Genomic DNA, 20,428 nt, shown 5'->3' on the forward strand with positions numbered 1-20,428 from the left:
TGTCTGGGAATAAAAGACCTGCAGAAAGCTTCTGCCATGAATATGTATGACTTGCTGGGCAAGTCTGCTAAGAAATAGGTGTATACTATGTTCCACGCTTCTTTCTACCTGCATTATTTTAAGTGGAAAATAGGATCAAAATTTAGCCTTTAATTAAACATTAGAGTAGCTTTAAAAAACAAACCAAAAAATTTGTTTAATAGTTTCACTCAATCCCCTGACTGAATAAATGAATATATAGCAATAGAGACACATGTGAGTTCTAAGAATAAATCAAATTTAATTGTAATTTCTACAGTATCTTTCATGTAATGAATACACTGAATATTACAGAAGGCAAAACAAAAAAGAAAAAAAAAGAAAAAAAACTGTGGCCTGGATCCTGAAACTTGCTGTCCGAAAACATTCTGGATGTAACTGAAACAAGGATCTAGTCTGTGTCATCAAATCTCCTCAAAAGAGTAAATGACACATTTCTGGGTTTGTGCAGTAGTAAACTACTATTGATTTCTGTTGCTAACTTCTTTATGAGCAGACTCAGTAACTTTAGAGATGCAAATCAGAGAACGCTTACTTGTAAACAAAAATTATCATTTCTATAATAAAGATCTATGATGGCATATGTGGAAACTGCGCAGTAGGAAAGTTTCTATTACCTTGATGGTAGATCACATCAGTTATGAAGGGTGATGATCATTGGATCAAACTACAGAGAAATAAGATTCAAATGATCTGAAACGGAGATAAGTGGCTGTGGATAAATATTTTAACTTGAAGGTGTTTTTCCTCCAGATTTTCTACATTTTTTATTGTGACTAAATGTATCACTCCACGAACTTTAGTGTGGAGGTTGGTTGAGAAGAATTTTTCGAAGAATTTTGTTGTTCAAGCACTGAAGTTTATATTTTGTTTTGATTTTTAAAGAGAGAGTAGTTGCAATGTTCCACAAACTAGGTAATGACTAAACTAATGGATAGATAATTAAATAGAACAATAAGCCCAAAACTGTTTATTTCTTAACCTCAGATAATCTAGCATTAAGATGAATTTTGGAATTTCCAGAAGAGATAGGAAAGATGTTGATAAATGCATCTGTGGAATCCATGTGCACCTCAGATTCAACTACCATAAAATTCTTCCATGTCCTTACATTTGTTATTTTCAGCTTGTGATTTTAGAATTTCAGACATGCAGAGCACATAGTGCTAAGAGCTGTGGACCTTTGAATCTGGGCCTGCTGGTACAGAATTAAATTTTTCAGCTGGTAACATTTCTGATTTTCCAGCTGCATCCAGCGGTAGCAATCACCAGAGTTCAATGTAAATTCTCTTAATCTCACTCTTATCTAATGTCAGCATTTTCTGTGAGCTCTACTATTCTGCTTACAAGCACATTTCTGTTACTTATGTGAAGATCCCTGAGATACATGTTTTCTGCAGATCAGAAGCCAGGTGTATACTCAAACAGTATTGGTTTTTGTTCGGTTCTACTTCCACTATTTTTTCTTAACATTATTACTTAGTACATAGGACTTATGGTTAAGAACTTAGTTATTTATAATCTTGCTTTTATTCTTATTGCAGTTGGAAATCAGCAGGTTTGGGCTGAATAATGAGTCAAATCAACCAATGAAAAGTGGTACCTGTTCTTCAAAAGGTTTCAATTCCTGGATATCCTTTAGGGGACTGAGGAAAATACTATTTCATGTTACCTATTACTTGAAGGACTTTAAGTTATTGGTTTAAAGGGATACAGAAGACATAAAACTTGTAATCAGACAAAAGGTATGAAAATGATGATATTTGAATGTACAGCACATAATCAAGTAATGTTTTATAGTTCTGTTGTAATTGAGGCACTTTGACTTTGTGTATTTAATTAATCTTTCATCCTGTGATAAATATTTTGCTGTTAGACAAGTAGTTGGCCACCCAGAGTCTTTCATCTCTGGTAGTAATTTACTACAATCCAGCAGGTCACAATAACTGGCAGACAACAAAGTGGCCTCTGAATTCTGGCTTCTAAAACAAGTTTGTCTGTTCTATTAAAAAATTTGCCTATAGTCCTACTTAATGAAGGCAAAACCAAATGCATATCATACTATGAATTAAAAATTGGATGACATAGTTCACAGACAATTATCTGTGCCTAGTTTCTTGTCAAAAAATAATATCCATTAAGCCTTACAAATATTTGTTTACTGACCACCAGGAATGTTCATACAAGAGAGACCAGATGTTCAGGGAAACATACTGAAGGATGAGGAAAGGATGTCACTCACAAGCAAAAAATAAGGAGCACTCAGGCTGATAATTGAATTAACATTCATTGGAAATAGTGATGAGGAGGGCAAGTCATCTCTTCAGACTCACTGTGACTCTTAACCAAAAGCAAAGTTCCATGATCTACTGGGAGCTTTGGAGAGTAAATATAGTGGCTAGTGTACTAAAGTTACCATCAATACATGATAGAATGACAAAAAAGGTCTTTATTGATCAAGGATGGAAATACTTAAATATGTTATCTGCGAATTGTAGAACATGTATATGATAGTACCATTTAAGAATGTTGCAGTGCAATTTATTGTTTCTGCTCATCATCAGTAGAGACAAAATTATAATTTGATGTCATAGTGAGGAGGATTCTATTTCACTTTCTTCGTTTTGTGTCTAACCTGTTTAAGAAGGGTAACACAGTGCGAAAATAAGTGATAATTAATTAATGGGTTTATTTCATATTTGAAACAGAGATGTACACGACATATATGTGTCACATCTATGTAGAAGTAATAAAACAAAGCTGAACTGACAGTCACATGTTAGCAAAACAGATTAACAAAGCCTCCAGACTATTTGTTACATTTGTATTTTATAGAAAATAAAAAAAAATAGAAACTGGTGCTTGTCTTCATTTTCTATAGATGAGTAATGCCAAGGTAAAAAGTGTATAAAAATAACATTTACAGTTTTCCAAGGTAAGATATCTTTATCAGCAACACCCAGACATAAAATCTCCTATGACATGTCTCCAGTAATAAATGAATGTAAATCAAGGGTTAGTGCAATCATGCAGATTGTTTGTAATTGTCAGTAAATTTTGACTTTATCAATGAAGTAGCAGAAGGTGGTTTTGACAGGTGGAAATCTATCAAAAATTATATTTCTACCTGTTGTAACTAAAGTTTTCTGATTAATGTAGTGAGATGGAAGAAATTAAACAGACTGTAGTTAGACATGGTTATAATAATAATAAAAAGCTCTGTATTTTTGCTGAAGTGAGTGAAACTAGGAGGGTATGCAAATTTCACGTCTACTTAAAAAATGGAAACATTCATGTGCAATTATGTTTTTTTTAGAGTGTGTTAACCTAGAGACTGGTTAGGATATTGGTGTCCATAGTTTCTAATGGATAGAGTCATTTGGAAATGGGCTGGGTTATATGATACTGATTTATTTTTGAAAAGAAGAGCACCATGAACCTCTCTGCCAGTAGGTGCACTTTGCTGTGTTGCCCTCGATTGGAGGAGGTGGAAAGGTCCCCCGGCACCAGGCTGTTGCCACACAACAGTGTATTGCTTATTACCCGAGTCTATTCTGAGCAACATATGCATTTTGGCTCCTAGTAGAGGTAAGTGGAGACATTAATCAAAAATGTGATACATTGTATCAAATGATGGAAAATATTGGTACTTCTTATTCACATTTGTTTTGACAAATCCCCTCAGTTCTCTTTGGTGGTTTAATAATTTGATGCTCTGGACATAGAAACATACTTCAAGTCAGGCTGTTATAGCATCTTGTCTGCTTCAAATACACTTTCTGAACGATGTTCTGTTGCTGAGGGTTATGTAGGCAATCAGGACTTTTTTTTTTTTTTTAATATGCTGGATCTTCATACAATAGTGTACATTGGAAACTTCCCTTGTGGTAACTTGTTCAATTGCTCAGACCTTGAATTGTGTGGGGCCAGGGCTGGGTTGTTGCACTGCATTTTATTGACTTGGATGAAGAAGTATGTAATCTACAGCAGAAAAATGTGGAAGACAGTTCTTAGATCAGTTTAAGATTTGTTAGTTTTTTTCTTGTGTTCAGTGAGCGAAAGGGCATGATCTCCTTCACCCTCTGAACTGAACCAAATGACTCCTCTTGATCTGCAGGTGCAGAGGGAAATTAGAGCCACTTCCAGCGCTCAGTTCCTGGTTATCTTAATTGCAGTAGGAACAAGTTAACTTTGCGCCTATAAAGCAGGACATGCTAATGAGCAAGACCCTTCGACTTAAGTGTGTGGTTCCGTTGTTGTACAACTCTTGCTTACCTTTATATGTTGATCTTCTGAAAGCCTGGCCTTTTGTATTTTCTGTTTTGTTCCTTTAACCTCATTCTCATTAGTATTAGGCATTACCAGAAATAATTTTCTGATAAAAAATTCTGACTAGCTTCTCGTCTCATGATCAGTCAGGGCAGCTACGTGACACATTGTCTGTTTACTGATTTGTGTTGAACTTGTTTCCAACTTCATGATGGTTTCATATGTCATTTTGGCAAGAATTTCCAGGAACTTTTCATTTTTGCTAAATGTGGTACAACAAAGTAAAATCTGGCTCTTTATGTGAGCTATTAAAGGAATCATACTTATGTCGGCTGAGTGTTTAGTATGTGCTGTTTTCTGACTGTATTCTGTGTATGCTTATGCTGTTCTTCAAGGTTAATTCAGTGCTGTTTTGTTTGTTAATTTTTTAAAATAAAATAGTGTATTTATTCCCACTTTTAAAAAGCTTTTGACTCTGTACATGCAATACAGAGAAAAGAACCAAAAGTTGTAACACAGAAGTTGTCCATGTAATTGCAGGTAGAAGCATCACTGTGAAGCCCTTACATTGTAACAGCAAGCATGGTATTGACTCATCTTGGCCTCTGATGCAAATTACTCTGATCCTCATTAAATTGTAATTAACATTTTCCACTCAAAAGGATGGTGGATGGGATTCTGATATATTTATCATGCTCATTAGCAGATTACGCTAAAAAAAAAAAGCTGCTACACTGAGTCCGGTGAGACTGATGTGGTGTAAGATAGTATAAGATATGAGAGGAAAGGAACCCAGCCCACTAGAGATGCCACTGCAAGAAGCAGCTGTACGTAACACAGTGATATGTCTGTACCATGCAGTTGGTGGTACTGTAGATGTTTGTTTGGAGGAAAAAATGGTGAAGAAGAAAATAACTTCAGAAAATGTTTAATTCCCAAACTTATTGCAGTGAAAGTACCAATGTGCAATCTTTATGGTCTCATGTGCTGCAAATCTGATCGCAAAAATATTTTAGTTGCAAAATAAGTAACAGGACATATGACAATTAAAGCACCTGTACATTATTCTTATGTAAGGTTACCCAACAGCCCACTAATAGGGAGGTTCCTCGATCATTGCTATGCATTCTTCTACCCACATACAAATATGGAAAATATGCAACTTCTAGGGTAACAAAACTAACTTCTTTGTGTCACACTGGATTAAGTAGTCTGCTTCCACAGAGGAGAGTCAGAGTGGCATGTTTGAAATGCTTCAGCATGCTCAGAATCCTTTTTTTGTGTGCTAATCAGCTGGTTTCGTACAGCTGTGCTTTACAATGTAACCTTCAGTCTGTTTAGGTTTACCTTCTCCAGAAGCTTTTTTTGCATAGTGACTTGTAAGTGATTTAACATGAATGTAGAGCTTCTTAGTGAAATTAAGATTTATTACAATGGCAAGTTATTAGTTTACAAAGAGGGATTTCAAATACAGACTTAACTACTAAAAATTTTATATGTGGTGGTTTAGTGGTATGATTCATTTGTAACAGGATTTATATGGCTAACTGTTGAATATTTGAAAGTATGAAAAATTTAGATAAAATATGTAACAGCATAGAAAAGAATTCCATGAATGATAAAACATGACTAACAATTAATTATGAGCTGCTTTCTCAGTCTTGTTTTAAGGCTAAAATCTGCTCTGAGTTTTTTCCAAGGCTCAAATTCTCCACATCAAAGCTGTTTAGGAATTGCAGGTTACTCTGAAAGATGTTCGAATGCTGTCACCAGCAACTGATTTTCCCCTGCCCCTCCTTCCTATAGAGAAAAGGCCGTCCAAGTCTGAGGTGGCCAAGAGGCGGGTTGTATGCTCTGTCAGTAGTAACATTGTCATTATCTTCTTGTTATAAATAGCTGTAAATAAATATGTATACACTTGTATTTGTTTTAATAATTAAGACCTCCAACACAAGAAACTGTGAATTAGTTTTTGAATAATGTAACAATAGCCACACTGTGGGAGACAGTGTTATCCTGGTTCTGGCCATTCCCAGTAGCAGATAACTAGGAAAATAATTAATACATTTACATATCTATATACATATAAATACATTCATAGATATTATATGTTTTATAGACATACATAGATGTGATGTATATATGAATAATATAAAAACATTATACTGTATGCATTTTGTTGATATTTAATTTTAATAATAGGTATTAATAGGTATTATTATTTATATTTTATTATTATTTTAAGCAAGACTTGCATGCCAATGTGTGAAACAGCATATTGCACGACTGGGACACAAAGATTAGCAACCATATGAAAAAAAAAAAAGGCAAAATATTTTATGCAAAGGTTTTTGTGGTGGTGTTTTTTTATTTGTTTTGTTTTGTTTTGTTTTGTTTTGTTTTGTTTTGTTTTGTTTTGTATGGGCGGTGGATTGGGGGATGTATGTGACAGAATTTGTTGCTTAAGATCCGCTTGTGAGTTGAGATATTGTTATTAGTTCATAACGCTATCATGCTCTCTTCAGAGAGGTGAAGTACAATCTGTTAGCAAGCTGCCTGGATCAGCCCAAATGATGCTCAGAGCCAGAGCAGAGCAAGGGGCAACTAAAGGAAAGAAACCAGACAAACAGATTAGTTAGTTTAAAATGTGCGTTGCTGCTCAGCAAGATCATTAACTGTGCATATGAAATTTTAGCATGAGTCAAAGCAACAAGCAATTCTACTGCTTTCCTCCTTAGAATGGGAGCCTGAACCGTTCACGGGAGTATTTTAGGAAGTTGTTACTACTACTCTGTTTATCCTCTCACTTTAATAAAAATACTGTTTGTTAGCAATGTAAACCACATCTGCAAGTTGGGAAAAACTGTATCTTTAAGCACCAGAAAGTTTAACAAATGTTTAACAGGCTGGTCACTGGAAAAAAAAAAAATTAAAAAATCAGTTCAACAACCCAGTCTTACGCTGAAATGATATTTTAAGAGGTGGTTTACTGACACAAAAAGAGAGACATACATACTATTTTATTTTTAATTCTTTTAATTCCTTATTGCAACCAGAGTTGGTTTCTTGGTATGATATGTTAGGACAGGGACATATAAACATTTCTCTCAAAGCAGTTTCCTGAACATGTCATCATCTGATATTTCGTGGCATTATTTCTCTTCTGTCTTTCTCCCAGGATTTACATTGAAGGTTTAATTCCTTTTACAATTATAGCCTTGTAAATGATCTTGGTAAAACTGAATTCTTAGGAAATTTACAAACATAGACTGATTTTTCTCGATATTACAGAGGAAAAGTTACAGGAACTTGTTTCTGTGTTATTAGAGTTTTGAAGAGCTGCCTGATGAGTGTTTGCAGAATGTGATAGAAGAGAGAAGAGATATTGGTGGTATAAAATATCTGGAAATAAGGAGAGGCATTCCAGTGTGAATTTTGGACTGCATAATACAACGTACAACCTGAAAATCTCATACCTGTCATGACCAGAATAAGTCTTGGCAGGAGGTGTTTTGCTGCTTGTTTCCTTTTGAGGAAAAGGCAGTTTGAGAATTTTAGCAAGAGATCCTGCTGAATATTTTGTTTTTACTCTGCTCAAGGGCCAGACCTCTGTGTGTGTAAATTCAGAAAACTTAAGTCAGAGAGATCAAGAATCCTAGGTATAGACATTAAATAATGTCTGCTGAGAAGTCTTAATTCTAAAAGACAGATGCTACTTTCCTTGAAATACGGTTTTTCGAAAGGCATAATAAGACATTTCCCTGATGCACAAAAAATATTTATAAATGTTTGAACACACATTTATTCAGATATAACCTTTCAAATGTAAATTAATATTGAATGTGGGGAAAAAGAAATCTTCTTGTTAGTGTTTAGCAAGCTCTTATGAAAAATGTTCTTCAATAAAGATAGTTCCTCTTCACTTATATGAAGAAAATGAATCAATTATTCTTAACAATGTGAGCACTGCGTAAAGATAAACCATAAAAATGTGAGCACACAGCCATTCTATAAGGACACAGTTCAAGAGAGATTTTGCCATAAGGTTTCTATTTTGTTCTTTCTTTGTATGAACAGTCATGTGAGTTCAATGTAAACTTCAAGAATTCTGTGTTCGATTTATGTACAGTTTTTTAGTGCAACATTTTATGTTTTATTTATATGCTCTTTAGGATAAATCACCATGAAATACCTGAACTTGGAAATTATGATTAAATTTGTTTATTTTTTTTTATTTTCCCAAAAACTGTTGAGCCAGCACTCTTTCTCTCGACTTAGACTATTCAGTGGTCCCAGGTAGCTTGTAAAACAAACTTGCATAAATGGATCTAGTTCCACCTCTTCTAGGTAAAAATCAATCTCGTTTATATGAATTTTTCACCTGAGTATTTGAACCTACATTATCACTGGTGAGAAAAATATTTCCATGACCTCCCTAAGATAACTGCATTTACCAAGGGGATGAGCACTGTTTTCTAAATATCTTTTTCAGTATAAACAAAGCTGAATCTCTTGCTGGGGAAGTGTAAATACTGAACAAGTTATCGAATCACTGCTTCACTACCTCCTCCAGGGGAAAAAAAAAAAAAAAAGTGCTATAAAAATGTAGCTGTTCAACATATACTTGATTAATGGATTTCAGCCTGTGATGTTGGTTTGTGTGTATGTGTTTTTTGCATGAGCGAGAGGGGATGGAGGGATTACTTGTTAAATTGAACTACACCTAGGACTGGTAACTGTTTGTTGTTTTTATAACGTGCCTGGCCAAGAAGTAATCTAGTACTGTTTTAATTTTCCTGAAAGGATGAATTCAACTTTTTGAGCAGGGATGTGTCCAGTGTAACAAGGTGAATTTTATTATTTATCATGAAATACTCCTCTTCATTCAAGAGCACCAGTTTTCATGAGAAGCTGTGATGATACATTAATCTTTCACTCAAATGTTGTTTAAAACCCTGGAAAATAAACCAACACTAATTGAGTGCTAACATTAATTTCTTACTGAATTTTTTTCAATTTTTACTGATGTAATTCACATGATTATTATAATGGTTTATTTATTGAGCTGTCTTCCATTGTACAGTCAGTAGTAAACTGAAGAAAAATAGAGGAAGAGAAACTCTGTGCACTCACAATCACAAAAAGAGTACAACAGCTTCTTAGATAGAATTTGAATTACAGAAATTTTTCATCATTTTATTTTCCAGAATGACAAATCACCGGGGCGTTCCACAAGTCGATCAAGTAACATTTCAAAGGTATGTGAAATATATTTCCTTTGTATAGAATTCAAAGAAAATTAAGTTTATGAAATACAATGCAGCATTTTACTCCATTTAACCATATCTGCATATTTTGATGTTTTCTTTATAAACATCAGATTTTAAGTTTTTGCTGCCTAACTTTATGGCTACTGTGTAAAATCGCTTTTAAAGTATAAATATATAATTAGTCGTTACTGTAATATTTGTAATAATAAGAAGTAAATAACGGTTGCATTTCTTTTCACCTGCTTTCCACAATTGCTTAATGTTACATTAACACTTCAGCTTAATAAGAAATTGCTGCTTGATTTTCAACCTCCCCGCCCCCTCCGCTACCCAAATAATAACAGCTGTGATGTGTAAAGCTATGAATGTGTCATCATTTTGGACTGAATTGCTTTTACAGGGCTTTATGGGTCACTGAAACCAGGACTTTATATCTAGATGCTTTTTGGTTTCTAGGAAATGGAGAAGGGAAACTTTAGGAAAAGGCAAAATGTGATTTGTACTGGAGTCCTTTGTTTTTAACTCCCTTTTTTCTGTATGTTTGGTTCAGATGTGGCTGAAATCTATGCCAAAAAGCCAGGATATACAGGAGGTAAAAGATAAAAATAATTGTTTGAATCACAGCCTAAATCTCTGCCATATATTATGTTTGTATCTAGAGATTAAATATTTTGCATCCAGTGCAAGCACAGTGCCCTTAAGCCCCTTCCCCACAATATTATTGTCTGTGGGGTATACACTGTAAAAATGTTTTCTTCTCAGAGCCATTAAAAAAAAAAAAAAAACCCACAAAACAACAAATAAACAAAAATGGTGTTTTTTAATTTTTTTTTTTAGTTCGATAAACTAATTATATGTTAGGTTCTGTTCTTTTTCATTAAGATGGAAAAAAAAAATGCAGGGAAAAATGTGTAGCATATATCTAGTCTGTTGTAGGATATGGCTAAATCACTTCCTGACTTGCTGCCTATTTTTAAGAAGTGTATGGTTATGTACTTACAACTTTGATCACAGTGAGTTGTATGCATCATTCTCACTAAGAGTTTTAAATGCCTATGGTTCTAATTGCTAACATTTATTTTGAAGTAGTTACTGCAGAAATCCGGATAGATGAGTATTAGGAAGGGGTACTTGCACCTTTTAAGGTAGTAAGTTTAAAAGCAAGGTTTTCAGACATGCTCTTTATCTTTTTCTCATGTATAGCATTGTATTTTTCTTTGTGGGGCTACCTGCCAGTGAAGCTTCTTAAATGCTGAAATACATTGACTAGAAATCCAGTTTCCAGTTTGTTGTCTGATTCAAAATGATTTTTTTTTTCTACAACAGTAATGTGTGTAAACACCTGAATTTCCAGGTTAATATTGCATGGCACAAAGTAACGGTAGCAAATATTACACCCCAAAACAAGATTGGAAGCTTCTAGGTAATGTAAATTATGTACCGAAGGCAAGAGCTGAGTTCTGTGCAGTTTCGCATCTTGCATACAATAAAAATTTTCATTGACAGAAAAATCAGAAAGTCTTTATCTAGAAGTATAAATTACAGTAATCAAAACTTTGATTTTGTGTCTCTTACTGCTTTCGTTTGCCTGTATGAATAACTGAATAACTGAAAGTTAAATTTTAGTGGTTACTATGTATGGTGTATGCTCCATATACAACCAATGGTGTATATGGAGCTCCTGCTCCAGAGCAGAGTAGATGTTCCCTGATACCCCTGGATTTTGTACCACCCTATTTGTGAAATGGAATACAGCAAAGATTCTGCAAATACAGACATAATGTTCTTAAGTTGTTTATTCAGAGAGGACACCTGAGGTTTACAGTCTATGCTTGGACAATTTTGCATACTAGGTACATTAACTCTGAATTATATGGTATAACAGACTAAACCCAGTTGTTCAGCACTGAGTATGTCTTATCTAGACATAATGAGGAGTGGCTTTGGTTTAATTTGTTATTTGGCAGACATGAGTTAGTGTATACCTACTAAATCTATAGATTTTAAAATTCAACATTCCCTAGAAGTGAAGTAAAAGTCAGCACTTCAGTCTTACAGTTCACTTTTGCTGTTTGTTCAGAGTGTAGAAATTTGAAAGACTTTTATTCTCTTGCATATAAGTTTCTGATAAGAATTTCAGTAACAAACTATTTTAGGCAAATAAAAGGACAAAACTTAAAATATTTAGATATTATTTCAATTCAAATTTATTTGTGAAGTTCACTGTAATACATGTTCCTAAGTAAACAAAACAGTGGCTGGCCAATATTTTGCCATCCATATGACAGGAGTAAGGCAAAATCCTGCACTTCCATTCTGTTAACCTGACTCAGCTATTTTATTTGTGGGCAAGAATATGTGAACAGTGAAAACTGAGTCTAGTAGGATTATAGGTCCCACCACTCCATACCCCCAGAAGACACCGAGCTGTTCCCCTGCTGCCCTTGACACTCCCCTGCTGTGTCTGCACCCTCTTGCTCGGCAGGTAGCAGGGAGAAGACAGCATTTGCTCAAATTCATTTGCTGATCTATCTCTTGTTCTTTTCCAGCTCATTATGGTGGCCTTAAATATCCCATTTGTGATGTAGCCACTGAGTTAATTGCAGGTTTTTGAGAGTAATCTCTTCCGTACTCTGCCCAATTCTATCTGGTTTCCTGGTACTCCTGACTGACAGCCACTCTGGCTGTCTTCAGTGAATGTTCACCTGGGACATATGTTCATTTGCTTCAGCCTATACATCAATAAAACTACTGTGGCATTCCAAGAGAAACTGCTTCAGTTGGTTTTCCAAGCAGAGGAAAATGTCGCCGTGTCTGATTTCTGCTGCTCTTCTGGTAATAACCTAGATTTTTCCTGCCTTCTGCTCTGCTCGTGTGGGGAGTAATAGGTTATATTTGGGACTAATCTGTGTTTCATATTAACTCGTAGTGACAAAGTGAAGCCCTAGTTAACAACTACGGCTTTCAAAACCTATCTACTGTAATACATATAAACAAAAACAGAGAAATATTGGAAATACGAGTTTTGAATCAGCCTCGCTATATTTTTTTTTCTTTAACCCTTAGGCTTTACTATGTCCCACCCATTTCCCATGGTGCTGGTAGTAGAGGCAACTTCATTGTTCTTTGTAAAAGACTGTCTTATTCTGGATTTCATAATTAGCATTATCTTATCTGGGTGTTTAAAATCTAAGTAAATTAAAAACTTGATCTTGCTCATTAGCTATTTGCCACTGCTTAGTTCTGTGCACCGTAGATTTTTTCAGTAAACATTTTATCTCTTCCAAAATGTAATTTAAGAGAAACACTAGTCTGAGAAGGATCTGGTGGATTCATTTATTTCTGTTGTGCTTAACCAGTGGAACAAATCTTGTGTTTGAATTACAGTCCATAGACGTTATGCTTATATGTGTTTCTGAGGCTGCCTGGTTTGTTAGAATGCTTTCTGGAAGAAATGTTTCTAACATGTTGTAATTATCTTTCTGCATGTTAATTATGATTCAAGAGCTCCTTAGAGAAGGTTGCTCTCTCAGCAGTAAGATTTGAAATTCTCTGATGGGAACTTTGGGCTTATTTTTCAGTGCAGAGAAACTCAGGCTTGGAGCAAAATGCCTGATTTGTGTTTTGGCTCAATTGGTTCTCAAAAACCTGGAGCAGGTGTTAGAACACTTTTTATTTACAAGTCTCTGAAGCATCCATTTAATAAAACTGTTGAGGTACATCAGGAAGAAGTGATAGTTTCAGAATATTCAGTGTGATAATATTCACAGGTCTAATTTATAATATGAAAAACAACAGAGAAAGGAAAAGATGAAATAATTTATTTTACTGTATGTTCATGCAATTTCTATACTGATTTGTTATGTCAGGTTGGGCTTCTCTTACTAACATACAAATAAAAATCAAAAGGCACTAGCATGTCAAAGTGGTGCCCACTAAAGTTTCAGATGAAAAAGATGTTGTTGGCAATTTATTGGTTATTGATTTGAGCTACTTGGTTTCTGATTTTGAAATGTATTTCACAAACTGACTATCAATTTATGTAATATGTGATATAGTATTTTATATTTTTTAATTATAATTTTCCGTTTAATCACTCTTCCATTAAAATTGAATGTTCTTTCACATGCATTTTGATATTCTCTAGTTTTGCACCCTCTGTCAGTACAAGGTGAATGTGTAAAGAGTCCTGCATCACAGTTTGGGAGATTTGTACAACTTGAAGCAGACCTCACTGTTACACACGAGACTTTTTTTTTAAATGGGTAAACATACCACCATGTCTTTGACCATGATACCTACAGAGAATGCATAATATCTTCTGTCGGGATTACTGTAAACACAAATAATAGGTTTTATGGTGGAAAAAGAATAAAGGAACTTAAATATTTGTCGAGGGTTAGATTGTGGGGTGACAATCAAACCCTGGCGGATGTATTGTTAACCTCCTCTCCCCACTACTTCCCCCGTTTGCCCCTCCCTCTCCCCCCTTCCCACTCAGGACAGGCGATCGGGAGGGAAAGAAGGACAGAGAGAAGAGAGTTGGAAAAATTAAAAATGTTTTACTAATGCTACAAATAAGAATAGAGAAAATAATACAAAATATACAAAACCAGTCTTGAAAGTCTCAGCAACTGCAGAGCGAGCACCCAAAGTCCTGGATTAGACTCTGTAGCCAACTGGAGCTGGATTCAGTCTCTCACTAGGCCTCAGTTCGCAGGGACGACCAGCAAGGTCCTCTCCTAATGTCAGCCATAAGCAGAAGGGAAGGAAAAAGGGACGAGATCCTCGTGATCTCCCACTTTTATATGAAGTATTCACATGAATGGAATGTTATACACCATTGGTTGGTTTCTTGGTCACCGGTTTCTCGTTGCCCCTCTCGCGAGATGTCCATCCGTGCTTATCAATAAGTTTGCATTCCATTGCTAGGTTTACCAAGACATGTGTCTGGTTCTCCAGGAAAATGCAGCTAATATGAAGGCTTTAGCTGACAGGCAAAATTCACTAAAAGAGAAACTTGTTTTTAACAAAACCAGGACAATATTATTTTTTAAAAAGTTCATATCATAGACTTTGATAGCCTGAAAGAGGATTGCAGCATCTCCAAAATACCTGTTGCATGACTGAATCATAAAAAGCAGAAGTGTGACCCCTTGCGTTTTGCTACTGAGGACTGCATTGCTACAAGATGATCCACCTTTGTTATTCTTAATGTTCTTTGCCAATTTCCATCTAATTATTAGTGACAATTCTCGCCCAGATTGGTGGTGGTGCTTGCTTGGTTGGCTGTTTTTTTTGAGGAACTAGCTATATCCATCCTTTACAACTGTAACTTCTAGATTACTGTAATGAGCAACTGAGAAAACTTGCAACTTTCAAAAAATAAAATCATTCAAGAAAACAACAAGTTGCTCTTGTTAAGTGTAAAATGCCAGCCTTCAAAAGTGCTGTTACAGTGAATAATATCGTGTATACCAAACCAGCATTAAAAAATGAGTGTAAATGTTATGTTAGTCATCTAAATTATTCTTCTTGCTCATAGACAGAATCATTAATACCAAAGGTGAAGACTAACCTAGCATTTGACTCTCATTATGATTCTATTACTGTAAAAAACAACAGCACAAAGTAAACAAGTTAGTGAAGACTATTTTGTTCATCAAAATATAAAGCATAGAAAGACAAAAAAAAATAGATTCAATGGCATAATAACTATTGCTGCACACATTTTCCTCTTAGATGTAACTGTTTGATTTTTTTGGCTAGAGAATAGTTTGTGGCTTGTAATAATAATTTATTCTTTATTTACGATCAGCTTAACAAAAGGCACGACTGCAGAATTTACCTAAATCTGCCTGATATTTGAACTTCTGAGTAAAATTGCATTCAATACATCTCAGTTTCAGGGGACAATCAGTAGAAAAGAATATATTTTCAATTTATTCTTGGATACGCTTGACCTGTTTTAAACTTGTGTTCTGATGAGAGGGAATCTAGACAAAAATAGTACATTTTATTAAATCACAGTTCTTACCAATAGCATATTCTGAGTATACCTACATGTGCCAGACCCACAAGCCAGACAAAATCACAAATATATTTGAAATGTGTTTAAAGTACCACAAAATTTATGTGTTTATATGAGCTTACTTTGTGTGTAATCCCTATATATAATTTCCACTTCTGTGAAGACATTGTGTTACCACTGAATTCAGTCCTATCCTATGATATGCAATAACATACAGGAAAAGTAGCTTTGCTTTGATTTCAGTAAACATGGTATGCAAGTTATGACATATGTTTATTGTTTAGTTTTCAACAAGAATTGTGATCTTTAACCTACCTACTCCTTAGGTACTCCTGGAAATCTTCATATGGCATTTATTTTTTCACCGTGTCACTCAAAAGCACATTGCAGGCCCTTGTCCTAAAACAATTAAAATAAGCAAACTTTATTTCTACAGTGTTACAAATTTATTTTTTGCTGCAATCTCAGATCCCTTGTACTTCATAAAAATATAGTGTATCCTGATTTTTGTAATGATGCATTGTCAGAATTTCACTGTCTTTTAGCGTAGTCATTTAGATATTCTTTCTACAGGTCCTTTGCTCTGGTGCATTTAGGTTTCTCTCTTCTGTAGCACTGGAATAAATAGATGTCAAATACACACTAGAGTAGACTTGTTCAAATATAATGATATCCTTGCAGATAGGAATTTATCAAGTTTGTGTCCTTCATAGCCTATCAGACCCAACGAAGAATATGATGAGTGTGTGCACTCACATAATTATGCACTGGTGGGAGAGTGGCAGGAATGTCATATGATTGAAGGCTGCTTAGTACATAGAAATATTTTGAGGCTTTGTTGAGGGTTTTGATTGCGGGGTGACAATAAAACCCTGGCAGATGTATTGTTAACCTCCTCCCCCCACCCTTCCTCCTTTTTCCCCTCCCTCTCCCCGCTTCCCACTCAGGACAGGCGATCAGGAGGGAAAGAAGGACAGAGATGAGAGAGCTGGAAAAATTAAAAATGTTTTACTAATGCTACGAATAAGAATAGAGAAAATAATACAAAATATACAAAACCAATCCTGAAAGTCTCAGCAACTGCAGAGCTGGCACCCGAAGTCCTGGATTGGACTCTGCAGCCAACTGGAGCTGGATTCAGTCTTTCACTAGGCCTCAGTTCACAGGGACGACCAGCAAGGTCCTCTCCTAATGTCGGTCATAAGCAAAAGGGAAAAAGGAAAAAGGGCCAAGATCCTTCACTTTTATATGAAGTATTCACATGAATGGAATGTTATACACAGTTGGTCAGTTTCTTGGTCACCTGTTTCCTGTTGCCCCTCTTGCGAGATGTCCATCCATGCTTATCAATAAGTTAGCATTCCATTGCTATGTTTACCAAAACATGTGTCTGGTTCTCCAGGAAAATGCAGCTAATATGAAGGCTTTAGCTGACAGGCAAATTCACTAGAAGAGAAACTTGTTTTTTAGCAAAACCAGGACAGGCTTCAAGTCTTGCAGATAGAGGGACATGTAGAAACAGATGCCCTCTTTGGAAGAGAAAGTCTAAATGTTCTCTGAATACTGACACTGACTACCCTCAAACTAAAATACTACAAAATCCAGTAACAAAGAAGATGAGCATTTTTTGCTTCACCTTTCCTAGATGCTAAACTTGGGTTTAGCTCCTTCCAGACACAAAAGCTGCTGGTCTTAGGGCTCTGCAACTTTTGAATAAAGACCGGCACATCCTTTGTTTCAGTTGCCTGTATCAGGGTATTTTTTTTTTAGGAACTACATAACATTTTTATTAACAAAGTGATAATGCCTAGAAAGGTGCATTCTTGAAGAGAATAATGAATCAACAATCTTGCATCACTGCAGTACAATTACTTTCACAAACTATAATCCATCTGATAATTCAAAGCTTAGCTATCAGTGCCTCTGCATCTATCGAAAGTGTGGATTTTTGAGTAAGACCTCTACCTTCAAAATAAAAGTTAACATAGATCGGTAAGACAGGAGAAAATAAATTTAAAAGTTTATTGAATCTACAAGTCAAAGTTGTAATTGCTTCTATTGTAGTAGGATAGATTTGCCACTTGCAATTTTGATTTTCCTTTGGTGGAAAGTAAAACTGCTTTAGTGATTTAGATTTCAAACCATTTTACAACAGGATCGTCCTTACTTTCAAAGATGCTGAATGGTATTGTTCAGCATAATCATAAGGATATTTCCTCTCCTTCCTTCTGTGTTACTTTTCCCTTATTCCTTTACAAAAAAAAAAAAAAAAATCTCATGAAAGAAAATGTAACGGAAATTGAGTTACCAGTTAATTTAACTGTTGCTGTAAAGCCATCAGTCAAACTATAAGAACTTCAGAGCACAAAGCAGGAACTCCTTCAGCAAAGACCAAAAAAGAAAGGGGAAAAAAACCCCAATCAAACCTCCCCCCCACAACCCACCAAATAAACAAACAAAACACACATACATAACCAAACAAAACCCCAACCAACAACAAACAAAACAAAACAACAAAAAACACACCAAGAAACCCCCTCTCCCAAATCTATGTGCATATGTTTCCGTTTCCACCAACATGGTTTATAAGATACACGCAGCCTTGGTCATTTCTACCATGTTTTTAATCTTTTTAGATCTGACAAATTATCCAAATAAAAGTTCATAATGAATGGGTGTTTTCCATAAAAAGTTGCATTGTTTACAGAGTAGAAACTTTCAGATGAAAATACAAAGACTGGATCTCCTGCTGAGCTTTTTGCCATGCAAACTGTTCTGATCTTCTAAGGTATCTATTCCTTGGTATGCCATTGTTTTAATAGGATAGAGTTTCAGCTTTTTTACTGTATTGGCTGGCGGAATCCAGAGGATTCTGTGATGCATCACTGCTACAAAGCATACTTAGTAAGAAATAAAAGCATTATTCATATTCCCTGTCTGCCCTGTCATCCCTCAATTTTCTATAACTTTCTACTTATCCTGTGTTGTGAGCTGAGGAGCTTTTGGAAATGCCTCTAGCCTTCCTTGCACAGAACAGAGGCTTTAGAGCAGGGGTGTCAAACTCATTTTCACGAAGGGCCACTCCAGCTTCGCGGTTGCCTTCAAAGGGCTGAATGTTATCTTAGGACTGTATAAATGTAGGTGTAGTTACTTTTATACAGTCCTAAGATTACATTCGGCCCTTTGAAGACAACCACGAGGCTGATGTACCCCCACTGGTGAAAAGGTGAAAATGAGTTTGAGTCTCATTTTTTGTTATGGTCTGGAAAATTCTGTCAGATCCTGAACACCAAAGTAAAGGCAATCTTGATTTGAAGTTCTTATTGTTTTCATCAGCTGAACTTCAGCCTGTCCCCCATCTCTGTCTTTGCTGCAGTCTTTTAACGTGGACATATGTGTAGGATATTAAATTCCCTTTGTGTCAGATAAATTATTATCATCTTGCTTGTCCTGAAAACTGCATATTTACCAGTATTCAGTTTGGAAATCATACTAACAAATCATGGTGAATGTATCAAGAATAATAATGGGTAAGCGCCTTGTCATGTTTGTGAATTGCATATACTTGACAAGAAAGTTCACGTAAACTGGCCATGACAGCAGAAGGCGATGACTGGGGAATCTTTCTCTACTAACAACATTTTCAAAATGCCAGACCTAATCAGCTGGAGTTGGCATTATCCCTCAAGAATTTTCCTTGTGTTGATGGCATAGGGAAATGAGCTGCCTTGTTTATAAATGAATTGTTGGAGAACTTTATTTTGAATTACCACATTTAATTACACTGCTGATACAATTTGCTATGATAACATTAGTACAGTGCTTGTTTAGTTTTCGCATTCCAATGAGCTGTACAACAAAGCTGTCTAAAGTAGACATCTATTCAAAGAATAATTTTAAAAAAAAAAAAAAAATTCATTATTCTGGCTCCCAAGTGGAATTAGAATCCACAGCATAAATCTGATTCCTCTATTCAATAAATACAGTATCTCAAAATATTCAGTGTGCTAGATATCACTATAGCAATGGGACAGCAATTATAGCAATAAGATCTGTGTGCTTGAGGCTGTTTCCAATGTCTTCTGTATATACAATCCTGTAATAGCTGGACTGGTATTTGACCAGGATATATTCAAACGATCATTTTTGGTTTGTCAGATATGCCTTTAAAATAAACTTTATGCCTCTTAAAGGATATTGTATTTTGTTGCTAAAACTAACAGTAAAGATGGTTAAAAATAAAATAAAACTTATATTATGAGCAGGGATGATGGACTTATTTAATGCTGTGTTTGTGGTGGCACAGTATTGCAGAGACCCTAAGGTAGCATCAGCCCATTCTACCTTGCAGAGGAAGCGAAACACTGGTATCACTCCCATGATCTTACCTGGAAGTTCCATATGGCTTTATGCTGTGCTCTGTAAATACACCAGCCAAATAAATGCTACTTTAACTATCTTCATTGTGACCCTTTTTATTTTTTTTATGACTGTGAGAAGTACAGCTTGTAGAGGAGATGGCTAAGAAGGAACATATTACTCAAAGGAATGAGGCAAGCCCAGAGGCAGTGTTGGCAGCAGAAAGCAAATGCAGTTTATGTTGTGAGAATATGGATAGGGTGAAAAAGCAAAGCAATTTGTGGGTAAAGGTCTGGAATAGGCTTCCAGCTGAGTTGTTATTTACAAGTTTTTAAAAAGAGCTTGGCTACCTGTGAATGATTATATTCATATAACATGTGGTAGCAGGGACAGACCTGATATTAACAGATCCTTCCACTCCTGTTTAATTTACAAAGGTAAGATTGGAATTATTTACAAA

At 35.4% G+C, this 20,428-nt stretch overlaps 1 protein-coding gene across 9 annotated transcripts in view; it reads left to right on the top strand.

Moving 5' to 3' along the window:
• The window catches only part of MARCHF1 (membrane associated ring-CH-type finger 1), a 237,674-nt gene that overhangs the window by 174,910 nt on the left and 42,336 nt on the right, over window positions 1–20,428 (top strand). For all 9 annotated transcript variants that reach the window (XM_065837519.2, XM_065837522.2, XM_071807732.1 and 6 more), the window contains one exon: window positions 9,516–9,566. In XM_065837519.2, coding sequence (XP_065693591.2) covers window positions 9,516–9,566 — 51 coding nt within the window. The remainder of the gene's footprint in view (window positions 1–9,515; window positions 9,567–20,428) is intronic.

This window comes from Patagioenas fasciata, chromosome 4 (genome assembly GCF_037038585.1).
Source record: "Patagioenas fasciata isolate bPatFas1 chromosome 4, bPatFas1.hap1, whole genome shotgun sequence".
In the NCBI taxonomy this organism is placed as follows: Eukaryota; Metazoa; Chordata; class Aves; order Columbiformes; family Columbidae; genus Patagioenas; species Patagioenas fasciata.